This window comes from Haplochromis burtoni, unplaced genomic scaffold (genome assembly GCF_018398535.1).
Source record: "Haplochromis burtoni strain Fernald_Lab_line unplaced genomic scaffold, NCSU_Asbu1 Contig_100, whole genome shotgun sequence".
NCBI lineage: Eukaryota > Metazoa > Chordata > Actinopteri > Cichliformes > Cichlidae > Haplochromis > Haplochromis burtoni.
In genome coordinates this window covers 67,585-81,719 of record NW_024582461.1, presented here as the reverse complement: position 1 = coordinate 81,719, position 14,135 = coordinate 67,585, and the positions used below count along the sequence as shown (strand labels likewise).

General features: G+C 37.2%; 1 protein-coding gene across 2 annotated transcripts; it reads right to left on the bottom strand.

The window, feature by feature from the left end:
- Positions 1–741: 741 nt before the first annotated feature.
- Positions 742–13,451, bottom strand: fkbp5 (FKBP prolyl isomerase 5). Of its 2 annotated transcripts, XM_005927515.3 has the most exons (11): positions 13,135–13,451; positions 8,264–8,398; positions 7,928–8,072; positions 6,770–6,912; positions 5,491–5,605; positions 5,223–5,379; positions 4,212–4,302; positions 3,931–4,014; positions 3,651–3,836; positions 3,311–3,550; positions 919–2,456 (listed from the first exon to the last, which is right to left on the bottom strand). In XM_005927515.3, exons 2-11 carry the CDS (start codon positions 8,366–8,368, stop codon positions 2,355–2,357), a joined length of 1,368 nt encoding a protein of 455 aa, XP_005927577.1. In that variant the 5' UTR covers positions 8,369–8,398; positions 13,135–13,451; the 3' UTR covers positions 919–2,354. The 2 variants fall into 2 exon arrangements, with proteins under 2 accessions (XP_042078960.1, XP_005927577.1); XM_042223026.1 differs by lacking the exon at positions 13,135–13,451 and having other exon boundaries at positions 742–2,456.
- Positions 13,452–14,135: the final 684 nt, after the last annotated feature.

The following is a 14,135-nucleotide window of genomic DNA, read 5'->3' as shown; positions in this document are numbered from 1 at the left end:
TCAACAGGTAGATGATGAAACGTGTTAAAAGCCAGGTGTGTAATTAATGTTGCTGAGACTTTTTTTCAAGCCATGTAATAAACTGGTGACCCTCATTCAGAGGGCCCCCCTGTGACACACAATGATATAAGCTTAAGAAAATGGATGGCTAGATAGATCTTTTTCAAAAACTTGTTCTGAATTTCAAATATAAAAATACATGCATCATGTTGAATCTATGCCATGAAGAACTAAGGCCGTTCTGGAGGCAAAAGTGGGTGTAACCCCATATTTGGAGGTGTGCCTAATGTAGACACAACTGTGTATTTGATTAATCTGATTAATAGTGTCTCAACACTTTAAAAATATAATTAGATTATAAAATAGTGGCCTAGAAGATGATCTGTCTATTTGAATACAACAGATTAATTTATTTATTTATTTGTTTGGTTTTAGAGTGTAAAAAAAAATATATATATATATGAAGAACACATGAACAAAGGTACCATATGCATTTTGCGGGGGTTTTGTGTGAAAATATATCTTATGTCTACATGCCAACGATCTTCCAAATACATATGAACATATTTTATGTCATATCTCTAATCTCACATTAGCCAAGCCACTGTTTTTTCACTTGTAGGCCAAAATTTCTCCAGCACTTCTAACTTCTACAGATCTTTCAGATGTAGCTGAAAGTGTGGTTAAATAGTACGTACATTACGATGTACAATTTATAAAAGCTAGAAAAAAGTACTACTATTCAACACTGCACAAACTGTTTAAATGTTTAGAGCCAGCAGTAGTTAAAAACATTTAGCAACAATCTTCTTACAAACCACACAACAATAATATAGACTAGCACACACACACACATACACACACACACACATACAGGTAATTGTTTTACACAACATATTTAAGACAGCTAAGGTTTTCATTCTGAACCAGCCAATGTTTATAAAACATTTCAATATTATTGTCCAGACTCTGTCCAGATATTTTATGAAAAGAAAACAGTGTTGGTTTTACAGTTACCAAAGTGGACAGTTGTCTGATACACATTCACACTGTCGAGATAAAGAAAAACCTGTTTCCAGACTGCACCAACATAGCTGATCACATTCTAAAAAATACGTTTCTATATGGTGAAAAAGACTGCAAAATGAATGCTTCATGTATTTACCTTCTAAATTATGATTTTATGTGCTCTAAAAGTTATGCCTTTAGCCTGATAAGAGTAAACAGGTCAGAAAATGTGATGAATGCACCAGAAGAAGAAAGACTGACTCCTTATTCACTAAATTCAACTCAAGCTCAGTAGGAGAAATATTCAATTTTATATACAGTTTGATTATTTCGCCTTTAATGTTTTTACAGCTGCCATCAGTTAAACAGACTTAAATTGTGAAGTTCTCCCTGTCATCTTTTTTTTACTTGATCAATTACAATACCAAAGTGTCTTTTTACAAAATAAAGTGTGCGTTATTGACTCATGTCTTTAAGAATACCTCAAAACAGGAATAAATTATTTTAGTGCATGACCACTTTCAGACACATCTTAGGAAAATAAATAATTCTTGCCCGAAACACAAAAGCTGAATTTGAATTTTATATGTAAAAATAGGCACTCCATGCCAAAGTCTTGCAGGTGTTGATAAACACCAAAACTAATTTGGCTTCACAGAAAGCAGAAGTTACACGCAATAACCAAATACAGTAAATTTTACATCTCAGAAAAGCAACTAGGATTTTCTTCGGCTTATTTTATTTATGACAGTATTAAGTTTTGGCCAAAGCAAAAATACTGAATTTATTGTTTTTGTTTGTTTTTTTAACTCACCATACTAACAGGACTTGTTACACCAAAGGTACATATTGCACATATAAAATTAGCAAAGTTCAAGTCTGAATCAAAAACACCTTGTGATGCATGCAGCTGCTCCAAACAGGCTTAAAAACAAATACAGATCATGAACGTGGTTTTACAATCAGAAACACTGTGGAGGCACTTCAACACAGTAGCCTAAGGACAAAGTAATTGTGTTTCTTGCATTTTGAGGAAAATAAAAATATATTCTTTCAGGATAAAAGGTGAGGGCTAAAAGTGTTTGCCAGTCTTAACTCAATGTTTCTGTCTCCACTGGAAGGTACGCTCCAGCAGTTCAATAGTCCTTGTGACAGGGGAAAGGCTGTTTGGCTTGCAAATGTCCCTGCTTACAGTCTGCTTTATATGCAGGAATGGTCACGCTGGATTTTGGGATAAAAAAAAGGGTTTGGTTTGGAGGCTTTTTTTTTCATCTTCATTCTTGCCTCTGCTCCCTGGACTTGGAAAGCAAAAAGAGGCTTTCTCTTATCCCTTTCAAATGTCCCCATTACGACGGGCATTCCTGACTCCTCCGGCGTTGTTTAATGCTCACTTCACCATTGAAGCTGGTCCTCGCACTGTCATCCCGCCTTCTCTTTGTCTTCCCAGTCTGTTCAGAAGATACAGGGCTTCAGTTGAATTGCAAATGACTGAAAAATATACATTAAGATAATTTCCTATAAAGGAAAACTGATAGAAATATTGTGAAAAGAAAAATCAAATCATGGACTCTACACAGCCAGTGAGTTTGGCCGTGTCGTCCAATGGCATAAACTGACATCATCATTTAGATACATGCAGTTAATATTGTTATGTAATCTTGCTTTTTTGCACATGGCATTTTACCTTACTTTAACAGAGATCAATGGGTGAAAGAATCAACCTAACCACTAGAGGTCAGTATAACATTGAAGAAGTACATGAACAATCCAGCCAGACAATTTTACAAATAAATAAACATAAACATTTTTTAAAACATTCTTCCAATGTAAAACTTTTAAATCTATGGCTCGTGTAGTAAACACCAAATCATTCTGACATTATTCTAGCACATAGTGGTGGATGTCTTCAGAGTGCACGAGTATCTCACATCATGAAATACGAAATGGCTGAAAACTAGTTGTAAATGCAAACGTTTTGACAGGTGTGACAGAATGTGGTTGTCCTTAAAAGATGAAAAATGCAAAATTGTCTTCCCCACTTTCTAACAGTTCTGAAGTTTAGTTGCTATCGGTGCCAGGAAAGCATCAGAAAAAAAGTGTTTTAAATGGGGCTATATGAATATTTGTTAGATTAATTACATTATTATTATTAATTATTATTACTTATTTTTTTTAAGTATTTTCAAGTACATTTACTTGAAAGGATCATAAACATGTCAGAAAAGAAAAGAAAAAAGAAAGGAAAGGAAAAGAGAAAAACACAAAAACAAGTCATGCTGACTTTCTAAATTTGTCTACAGACCTTGGCGTCCCGTTCTGCAAATTTCTGGAACATGTTAGCATAGGTCTTTTTGTCTTTTTCGTGATGTTCCTTAATCTTGCTTTGACAAATGGAAATCTGAGCACGAGCTGCTCGATTTGCTGAGTTGACTTGCAGTACTTGCTGAAAGTCTGCCAAGGCCAGGCTGAACTCATTGCGGCGGAGCCGGGCTTCCCCACGACGATACAAAGCCTTCTCATTGTTTTCATCAAGCTCAATGACCTTTAACGGACACAAAATAAATGAACAGTACAGTAATAGTATAGTAGTAGTTAAACATTCATCAGCTACACGTACAGGAGATGGGCAGACATCAGCTCACCTTGTTGCAGTTGTCCACTGCTTGTGTGAACTCTTTTAATCGCAGGAAACACAAGGCCAAGTTAAGGTGGGAAGTCAGAATATAATCTTGTATCTTCTTCTGTTGCACATCTCCGGTACCATACTCTATCTCTAGCCAAGAAATGATGCGCTGGTACTGGATGACTGCCTGGTAATACCGCCCTGCCTGATGAAGGAACAGAATATATCTTTATAAATCTAAGATCTAAAAATAAATAAATAAATCATTTACTGGCTTGAGTGAGCACCAGGAGCTGTACCTTAAAATACTGATTCCCTTTACTTTTTACTTCAGCAGACAGATCTAGCTTTTCTTTCAAGTCCATTTCCCAGGAATCTTTAGCCTTGTGAAAACACAGAAAGAGCATAATGACTTTTTTTAATTGGAGTTAGTGAACTGAAAATATGTCTATAAAATCTATGAGATCAAGTTTGCCTCCAACTAAACTTAAACACATTTATTCCATTTACTTAAACACATTTGTCAAACAACATTTATTCCAGTCTCATCTCATCTTATTATGTAGAAACTAGTGCTCACCCTTTGGAAGTCTTTAAGAGTAATCTCATATACGATGTCTTTGTCTGGTCCTATTTTGTATTCTGGTTTGCCTTCGCTTCCAAAACCATACCTGTAAGCATATAAATGACCACCTGATTATACTAACCAATAATTACTATTTTGAAGCATGCCATTTCTGCATACCAACATCTGTGTCAACAGTTGACCCGAACCACTTGACATTCAAGCTCCAATTTGTGACATGATTTGAAACTGCTGCTGAAAATTCCCCACATGCTATAACCATCAAACATTTCTAATAAACACACAAACCCTTTGAAATGACATCAAAGGAATTTTATTTAACTTTTTTTAGATCTGAATTTCTGAATGATATCATTGGACAACTGCTTTCAGTGAAGTTGAATATGGATACAGGGCATATATTTTGAGTGTTTCGAATAAATATAAATCAATTGCAGAACATACAGAACATACACACTTATATGTATGATATGCACTGACATATATATACTCGAAAAAATGGTGTGTAGTACTTAATGGAAAGGTTTAAATAAACCAAAAAAATGCAAATGTTGTATGTAATTGTAACCTTAATAGTGTAAAAGAAAGATTTTATTATATCAGTGAAAAGTCTGTTTACATCTGCAAAAATAGAGAGCTCTGAACCAGATATTGAGAAAATATTTCCTTTAAGGTTTCTTCCTTTGTTAGCTGATAAGTGACTTCATTATATTTAATGTTTATCACTAATATTGTTTTTTTTTTAATTATTGAGAAATATTGAAAAATACAATAAAATTACATGAAAAAAAAGCTTTAATAGCTTTGATATTTATGAAATAAAAATGAGATATAAAATAATTAAATTAAAGTTATCATCATCTTACAGGAACCTACAGTCCTACAGTTAAGACACCTTAAATAAAAATTTCATGAGATAATAATAAACAAAGCGCACATAACTAATTACTGATTGTATTTCATTAACAAAGTGACATGACATTTTTACATTTGTTAGGAACTTACTTTGGTTTTAAGTAAAGTAAACAGCACTCTCCTTTCTGCATCTTGTCCATGGCTCGGTCCACTCCCAGAGGAATGCTTTTATCTTCAGCCTGACCAACAATAAAGCTGACGTCCCTGCAGTCAAACAGTCGGTCACCACACCTTCCCTCCAGGTGCACTGTGAGACACAGGGCACAATTTAATCTATGATGTTGTCAATTACTATACAGATCGTTTATCAACCTGGCACAATGCCAATTATTGATGAACAAACAAATCATGTCGTTACCGTTCACAATTGATCCATCGTTGGGATTAGTGTAACCTTCCCCTTTGACCTTTATTCTTCTCACAATTCCACCATCGCCTGTAAGTACCTCGCCTTCAAACTTAATTAGCTCCAACTGTGTGAACATAGAAATGCCATCACTATACAAATGGTGGGACAACGCAAAATACAAAATTACAGCTCTGCAGAACTTTCAGTAGGTGTGGGAGGTGAATTAATACATAACTAAAAACAAGTAGGAGTTATCACTGAAAATAAAAAAATTAATGACTTATGGTAATGAAATAATAAGAAATGAAGCAAGTACACTGTGTAACCAGACACATACTGTTTCTATGCCTTCTATGTCATAACTAGCCAGCTAGCTAAGAAAACCAAGTCTCACGTATGAAAACATCAGTTTTATCTGTTTTATTTCACTGTAGATCGGTTTAAAGTTGGGAAAGAATATTAAATTTAACTTTTTCTGTATATATGTTTAAAAAATTATAAATGCTCAAGCATTTTAAGGATAACTAACTACATCTGCAAACCCAAGACTCTCTTGGTGTTTGGCTGGAATGCAAACTTCAAAGTTCTGTCAGGTTTGGGGTTAAGTATGATGTCCCAGTAGTCTCAAAACCTGTGCACATGAAAACCAGACATGTGCACACAATTTGAGTACGTGAAACAATATGAACAACCAGAAAACCACCGAATGTGGAGCATTCTACGCAGTGCATATCCAGCTCTCTCATATGTGCTAAATACTGAAGTAGTTCATACTTTTTCAGTGTATGTTTATTTTTTTCAATGAGAGCAAAACTTGGTAATGTTTTTTTATAATCCTTTATACTCTCTTTTAAGACTATAAATAAAAAACATATATTGATAAATTTATTAGCTGATTATGTCTGCTTGAGCAACATTTGATGAGCCTACAAAGTGAAAGCTGAACTGAGTTGAATCACCAACTGGGAGAGTAAAACAATCCTTTTTCATGAATATATTGCATTTAATGGGGCCAACATGAAAAGCAGATCAGAAAACTAAATTATACTTAACACTGATTATTCAGGAAAGAGAAGATCTGAACTGTAGTGTCACTGAGCCCCAAACACACTTGTAAAGGTGGTATATGAAACTATGCTGGCTGTATGACTGAGGGGGATTAAAATAGACAAGTTAATTTTGTGACCAGCGAGTTCCATCTGCAGAGACATGCTCCTAAATTAAGGCCCTCAGTGCAATGCTGGATTAATGCGTCACACAAATGACAGTGCTAATGTGACATGCCTACCTCAAATACTACTGAAGAGCTGGGAGGAATTTTGTCAGGATTTCCAGCAGCTCCATAAGCATACTCGGGTTTGCACAGCAGTGTGCACACCTCTCCTCTCTGCATGGACAACACAGCAATGTCCCAAGCCCTGAGGACTTGTCCTGTGAGTAGATCAAAAATATTTAAACAATTAAACAAGACTTTGTTGGCTCGTTCGATAAGTTCAAAGGTTATATTACATCATTCAGATATATAAATTTAAAGCAACAATTTTTCCTGCACACATTTCAAACCGATCATTTTGCTGAGGATTACATGAAAATGTTGATATTTGTAAATATAAAATATCCAGCTTAGCTTAAAGACTGAAAGAGTTCAACAAATCAGCCAGCATCTCTAAAGCTTACTTATTGAAATTATATGTCTTTTTTTTTAATGCGTAAAAAAATCAAAGTTCTGACAGGCTGATTTGTTTTCGCTTGAAATGGAGAGCCTTGCATCTTTCCATATATACTGCTTAGGTAAACTAATCTGATTAAATTAAGCAAATGTGGGAGTTAATACAAGGATCTGACATGCATCGTCAGAAGATATTTTATTTCAGTCCAACTTGAAATTAATCACAGGAAAGTGTTTAAACAGACATTGCTAACACATTTACATGTAAATACGTATTGCCTGCCTACCTTAATCATTAGTGGCAATTAAGAGCCCTGGAATACAGTTCATACCTTCCTTACTCACTAGCTAGTTCTTGCCTTTAAGTATATTATCTCCCCCTGCTGGTACTGCGACTTCTGTATGCACGTCCATGTCACGCTTTGAAAAAGTAAAGTGTGAAATGGATACGGTGGACCGACATATGAATTATACATATTGCTGTGATATTGGGTTGCAAGTTTTCAGTAGTGTGTTGTCGCAAAACTACTATGCCTCTCAAACTGGCATAGTAGTTGAATTTTTTATGTAAATTAAAGGACTGGACTGAAAATAAGTGAAGGAAATATACATCATGAACATCTTTGAAAGACCTTCCAAAATTCTGGAGAACTATTGGTTGAAACTACTTAAAGGTACAGAATTACAAAGACTGGCTCCTTGGTAGCAAAATATAATACAATACTGCATTTACCTTTAATTTATCAACAGTTAGAGACAGTCATGCCAGTCACCTACCTTTGCCCACATGGAAACAAAAGGGCTCTTTGCGCTCTCGACTACAGTCAAATTTCTTCCCAGTGACCAGTTTCCCAGTGTAGTGAACCATTACTTTGTCCCCAATCATGGGCCTGTCTCCATCTACCCCTGCACGCTTTATAACCTGCAGAAAGAAAGACAAGTGTCTCCTTTAACAATAAAAGCTTCTACCATTTAACAAAGAAAATAAAAAAGATAACTCCTAGATCTAAAAGGGAACAGATAAAAAAAAAACATGATGTTCCATATGGTGGAAAAATGAGTCCTACTTGTGAATGAATGTCAACAGTCACATGATGACAGTATTGTAAATACCTTGATAACTCCTTGGTCTTTATTGGTTGTTACATCAATGCCCTTTGCAGCAAATAGGGCTGTGGCTGACTGGTGATCCATTGGCAAATCCTGATCAGTTGTCATTTCTGCGCGTGGAAAACCGATAGTATAACACTGCCAACGATACAAACACACAAGCGTAGATGTTAGCTATCTGACTGACTGCTTGGTCATTAAATTTCCTTGCATCTCATGTTTAAACAGGAAAATTATGTATAATATAGATCAAATTTGCGGAGCAGGGCTAGAAAAATCAGGATATGGGATAAAAATATCAATGTGATCACCATAATCCACCCACCGAATATTACTGTTACTTCACCTTATATAACTTGAAGCTATTTTAGGGACACATGCTCTAAATCAGTATCTTGTACAAGAAATACATTTACAGTTATTGTTAGCAGCATCCACATCATCATTGATCCCAGCTTTAAGAGAAACACATTTGCAGGCTATGGCACCTTTTCTGATTCCCCCCCCAACAGATAAAGTAATCACATAACTGTGAATCTAAGTGAAAGCAAACAGCAAGTTGCTCACTTCACTCATTTTATTTTGTAGCACACTCTGTACTTACAGAGTACACGGAGTACTCGCAAAGTGTGTATCTCCAAGACCATTACTTAATGACCTTTGTGTGTGCTTGGAAAAATATATAAACACATCTGGATTTTTATTGGACACCAAAATGAATTCTTCAGAACCTCATTCGCATAGTTTTACTGTTTATTTTTTAAAAAGCCTTTTTAACGTAGCAGAGCCTTCCATCTAAAAGCCTCACATGCACAGGGGAAACACACACCGCAACGCTAAACCTGCAGCATCCTAAACAGCCACATGATCTTCCCAGTGTTTATGATGACACAGTTAAAAGTGTTGAATTCAGTCAAGGATCTGAGGTGATACACTAATAAAATATCACAACATGAGGCCCCACACTGTCTGGCTTTCTCTGGTAATGTGATACAGCTCAAACATTGTCTCTTGTGAATCAAGAGCGGCATCGATGTCAGATTAAAAATTTCACACAACTAGGTGTCATGTGAATTTCTGTTATGCTGCTGACAGTACAAGCACTGACACCTAACCGAAAATATTAGAGTTCAAAGATTATTGGAAATGTTTTAAACCAGAGACGATACAAAGCTTCGGTTTCTTCACACCAAAGTACTTTAGATTTGGACAAAAATAGTTTTAACAAAATGTGGAAACACAAGCAGCCAAATACGTAAACTGGCTAAATTCAAGAGTATAAAGATGGCAAATTACAAATAATAAACTTGCTGTTAAAAAAAAGCTTTCTATATCAAAAACACTTAATATTCAGCCTGATGAAAGGCTTGCTGGCAATAATTTCAATAGCAGCTTTGCCAGACCCATAAAAACTGTAATGACATGTTGGACATGTTGCTTCTCTCATCAAAGCAGCAATCACTGTCTGCATGCTGCTTCCCCCATACACAAAACTACCATCTCCTCTGGCACAATAATGTTGACATTGTTTGAAAAAAGGCCACATAGTTATGTTAAGCATGTTGGCAAACACCGTTTGGTGATTGTTATCATATGCAGCTGTTGACACATTAACACTTTCTCACATATCATTGTGCTAGGGATGTTACTAAGGCTAGCAGGTTTTGGGGGCTTTACCACACTCAGAAACACACTGTCCAGAGAGGCAAACTAAGCAAACACCCTTTGGTCTCCTAACAAAAAGAGAAGCTTCTAATTAGGCTCTCCTATTGGCACATTTTGCAGTGATAACTATAAAACTCTCTTAAAGGAGACCTATTAAGCTTTTCCTTAGTTTCTCTCATACAAATGGCTATTAAAGATTCAAAAAAAATGAGATGAGCATATGTGCAAGTAATGCCTGTAAAACACCAAAAGCTCAGGCTTAGTATGACATCTCTTATACGGTCATCACAGCGGTTGAACATTGGAGATGCGCCAATGGCCCCACCATAAGGACATAAATAAGGAATTGTAAATCATTCAAAGCTACTTAGGTAGGGTCAAAGAATGAGAAGTGTAGAGTATAGTATAGAACCGTCGCCTCACTGGGGCTCCGTAGTTAGATTACAGAAGCCCCACATGCAAAGAACAACAGCTGTATTTTTTAATGTGAGAGAATCTCTAACAGAGTATTGTTGAATAATTTATGTATTTATTGCAATCCTTTGTCATTTAAACACTAAGACATGTTTTTTTGTCTATGGTGTTATTTATTGTTTAATGGGTGGTCAAGTAAACCAATTAATGCAGTGGCAAACGGATTTTTATGAGGGTATGTGGGGGGAGAAGGGTCGTTACGGTGGTCTTCTTTGCCGAGGCTGCACCACAGTGCTGCATCTCCTTTGTAAAACGCTTCCTTTAAAATGTTTTTATATGTAGAAGTATACCATTTCGAGCTAAAATGGCCTCTTGGTATCAAGCCAGTTTGGACTCATAGAGTTATACTTCATCTGAACATAATTAAGGTCTTTCCTTTATTTATTTATTTTTAAATAAGCCTTCTACAGTGCAGCGAATCTTTGAGCAGCACAATAACGTATTGCGCAATATACTTGAAATTTATATTTTTCCCACTGACAAGCAAATGTAAACATATTTGTTTTAGAATGAGCAAATAAAGAAAATATTTGACTTCAACTGCTTTGGTTTTTGATGATTAGATTGCTGACTGTATGCTGGGAAGCCGTGAGAAAGGGGATTTTATGTGAAGGCAACCTTTGTATCGCCTGTTTTTTAAGCAGAGATGTTGAAGATACAAGATTATCTCAGTGATGTCACAAGCAGAAATCTTCTCACATCGCACCACGTTTCTAGCTCAAGTTTAGGTAGGGCTGTCAGGACAGACTGTTTCAAATAGTCAAAATAAAAAGTGCAAGTGTCCATTCAGAGTAACGTGAGGGATGCAGTGACAAGGACACAGCTGCTGATCAGACGACAGTTCTAAAATTTCCACAGACTTTATTTGAGGCAATAACCATTCTTCGGGTGGCATGTTGTTTTACTGGAGAGGAGCAGCAGCTCGCCTACCCTGCATCAGTTTTCTCGATTTTTCCATCAGTCGCCCTGTCTTACGTTATGTTCTGCTGTGGCGACAAAGAGCCTGCAAAAACTAACATTAAGCAACAGCACTTGGTCTGAGTCTCAGCAATAAGCAACATGTCCAGTGTAATGAATACCGATAAAGAAATTGACCTCATACTAAATGAGATCTTAGGAAACGTAAACTATGGCGCAACCTGAGTGCCTCAAACCACAAGATGAAACCATAAAGATCTGTTTTACTGACATTTGCACTGTTTGTTCTGGTTCTTCAGCCTTGTGTCTCCCCTCAAAGTGTTTGTGCACTGAGCACAAACTGTCCATCCCTCATTAGCAGCATCTTGTCTTGTGTCTTTGATATCTGATGGATTTGGTTTTAGATGTATCTCGTGCATGTGTGTGTGCATTTGTGTGTCTGTACACAATGTTCCTTCTATTCACAGTTCCCCCGCTGGCAAAGCCTGTCGGTGTTCACCAATCTGAGACCCCCTCACGTACAGCCCAGTTTCAATTTTTAAACCAAAACAAGGTGATTTAAACAAGTCAAACAGAACCTATATTTACAATTAGATTAACATATGATTTAAATAGGGTAAAACAAGTAGGTGAATGCAGACATATATTAGCATCATTTCAAGTAAAAGTTGTGTGTTCTATCAATTTGACCCTTTTAGCTTTTGCTTTTTCTTTATGATAAATATCCAACTATATCTAACAATGTAAAGAGGAACAGTGCACAAGCAGTGACAGCACAGAGATGATGGCATGTAGACTACATGTACAGCTACTTTGCAGAGGAATACAGGAACAGAGCACATTAAGACAAAGACACACACACTTCAGCCTATCTGTACGTTCTGCCTCATATCCGTAGTCTGCTGATTAATATGTGAACGTGTGAGTACACAATGTGCATGGCAAACAGACATCCTGAACCAAAGCACTGTTTGACATACGGGATTTTTCCCTTTCACCCAACAACCCTTTGCAGAGTTTAAAAAGCGACAGGAGTTGACTCTTTGAAAATGCTGGCAAAAATAGATTTGACGTGAAATTTGACACTGCAAACCTTAAAAATAGATTTTTTTTTGTTAAAAGGTAACAGAGAACCCCCCTTTTTTATAAAATAATATATCGTAAATTTCAGTGCTTTTAAAAAACAACAACAACCAGTTTATCTATATTCCGTATCTACCTTGAGGCAGTTTGATTCATCTCTGGGATGTCGCCTCAGCCTCTGTTTTACAAGGCCACCTCTGCTTGAGCCTCAAATCAAACTACCCGTGCGGGGACGCCCGTGTATTTGAAGTTATTCAAGGGGCCACCATCATATCCTGTAATGTTTAAGTGCTCCAAAATAAATGCTCGAGCGCCAGAGTTGCTGGTGTAATTCTCAGAAACAGTTACACAACCTGTAATTTATGTAGGTACACCTAGGCTTCCACGTAGTCTAGATATAAACTGTTATCCTCATCCTTCCCTTCCACAGGGACCCACAGCTAAGTGCCACATTTACACACACACACACACACACTTTCACCTATTAACCCCCACCACCCCCCACAAACACGCGCGCGCGCACAGTGCCTTATCAGCCTTTATTTTGTGTGTGTGTGTGTGTGTGTGTGTGTGTGCGTGCTTTTAAAAAGCAGACTTTAAATACAATGAAGGCTAAACCTTCACGATGTATCACAAGTGTCAGTTTAACTCAGCCAGGCATGAATATGCCTTAATTAGCTCCTTAATTAAGTCCGTCAGCAGCAGAATAAAGAGGAGTAAATTAAATCACTTACATGTTCTTGTGATCCGATAATAATAATTTCTTCAGCGAGTCGGTCGGTAAATTGGAAAAGCGCGTCTCTTTCACCTAATTCAAGCCCGCCCTTCTCATCTCATATCCATGGTACTAAATGTTCTGCCCATGTGGTTATTAAGCAGCGCTCTTTCAGTCTAGCTATCCCTCCTTCCCGCTCTCTTTTTTTTAATCTCCGTCTTTGCCGGTGACGATAAACCTGCCGGTGTAGTAGTAGCCACATGGAGCTCAGACTTCAAAATGACACCGGGGAGGTAGTGAGGCAGAGAAGCACACAGAGAAAGAAAAGAGAGAGAGAAAGAGAGAGAGGGGGGGTCGAAACGAGTAGAGTTGTGGGAGGACGTTTAGAGTAAAATTAAGGGCAGGTCTTGGAAAGCAGCCACAAAGTAACACAATGTTCCGGCTGTACTGTAGCTGTACCGCTGCCGCTGCTGATGAGAACACTGTGTTCCAATAGACACCCTGACCTGTAACCCGTTCCGTGCCGAGACAGCCAGGCCGGGAACAGCCTGTACCGCAGCAGGCTGTCCTCCCCGCTCAGCTGACGACACGTATCGTCAACAGTACTGTGTAACAGCCCGCCTGCAGACACAGACGAGGATGTGTAATCACCGAAGTAAAAGCACACCTCACTGCCCGATAAGACGCGCGGTGATACGGATTAGCGCACTGTTTCTGTAGACTTACAAAGAAAAGAGGGGGGGGGGAGTAGCATATTTACTTATCGGAGACTTTTATGGCTTAAAGGACAGTTTACTGTCACTTATTTCAGGGTAAGGACTTCTACAAAAGCGCATGCATGTTTTTTTTCTACTATTGTTTCTTTTATTAATTCCTGGTGGTATTTTTCCATGTTGGCATTTTTACTGGGCGGAGATAATTTGTCATCTTTTCCCAAACAGTCTGTGTTTACATTATTGTCGTGTTTACGGCTTTGCAACAAAGTATGAAGATCTTTTACTAGTTGGAAAAAAATACCAC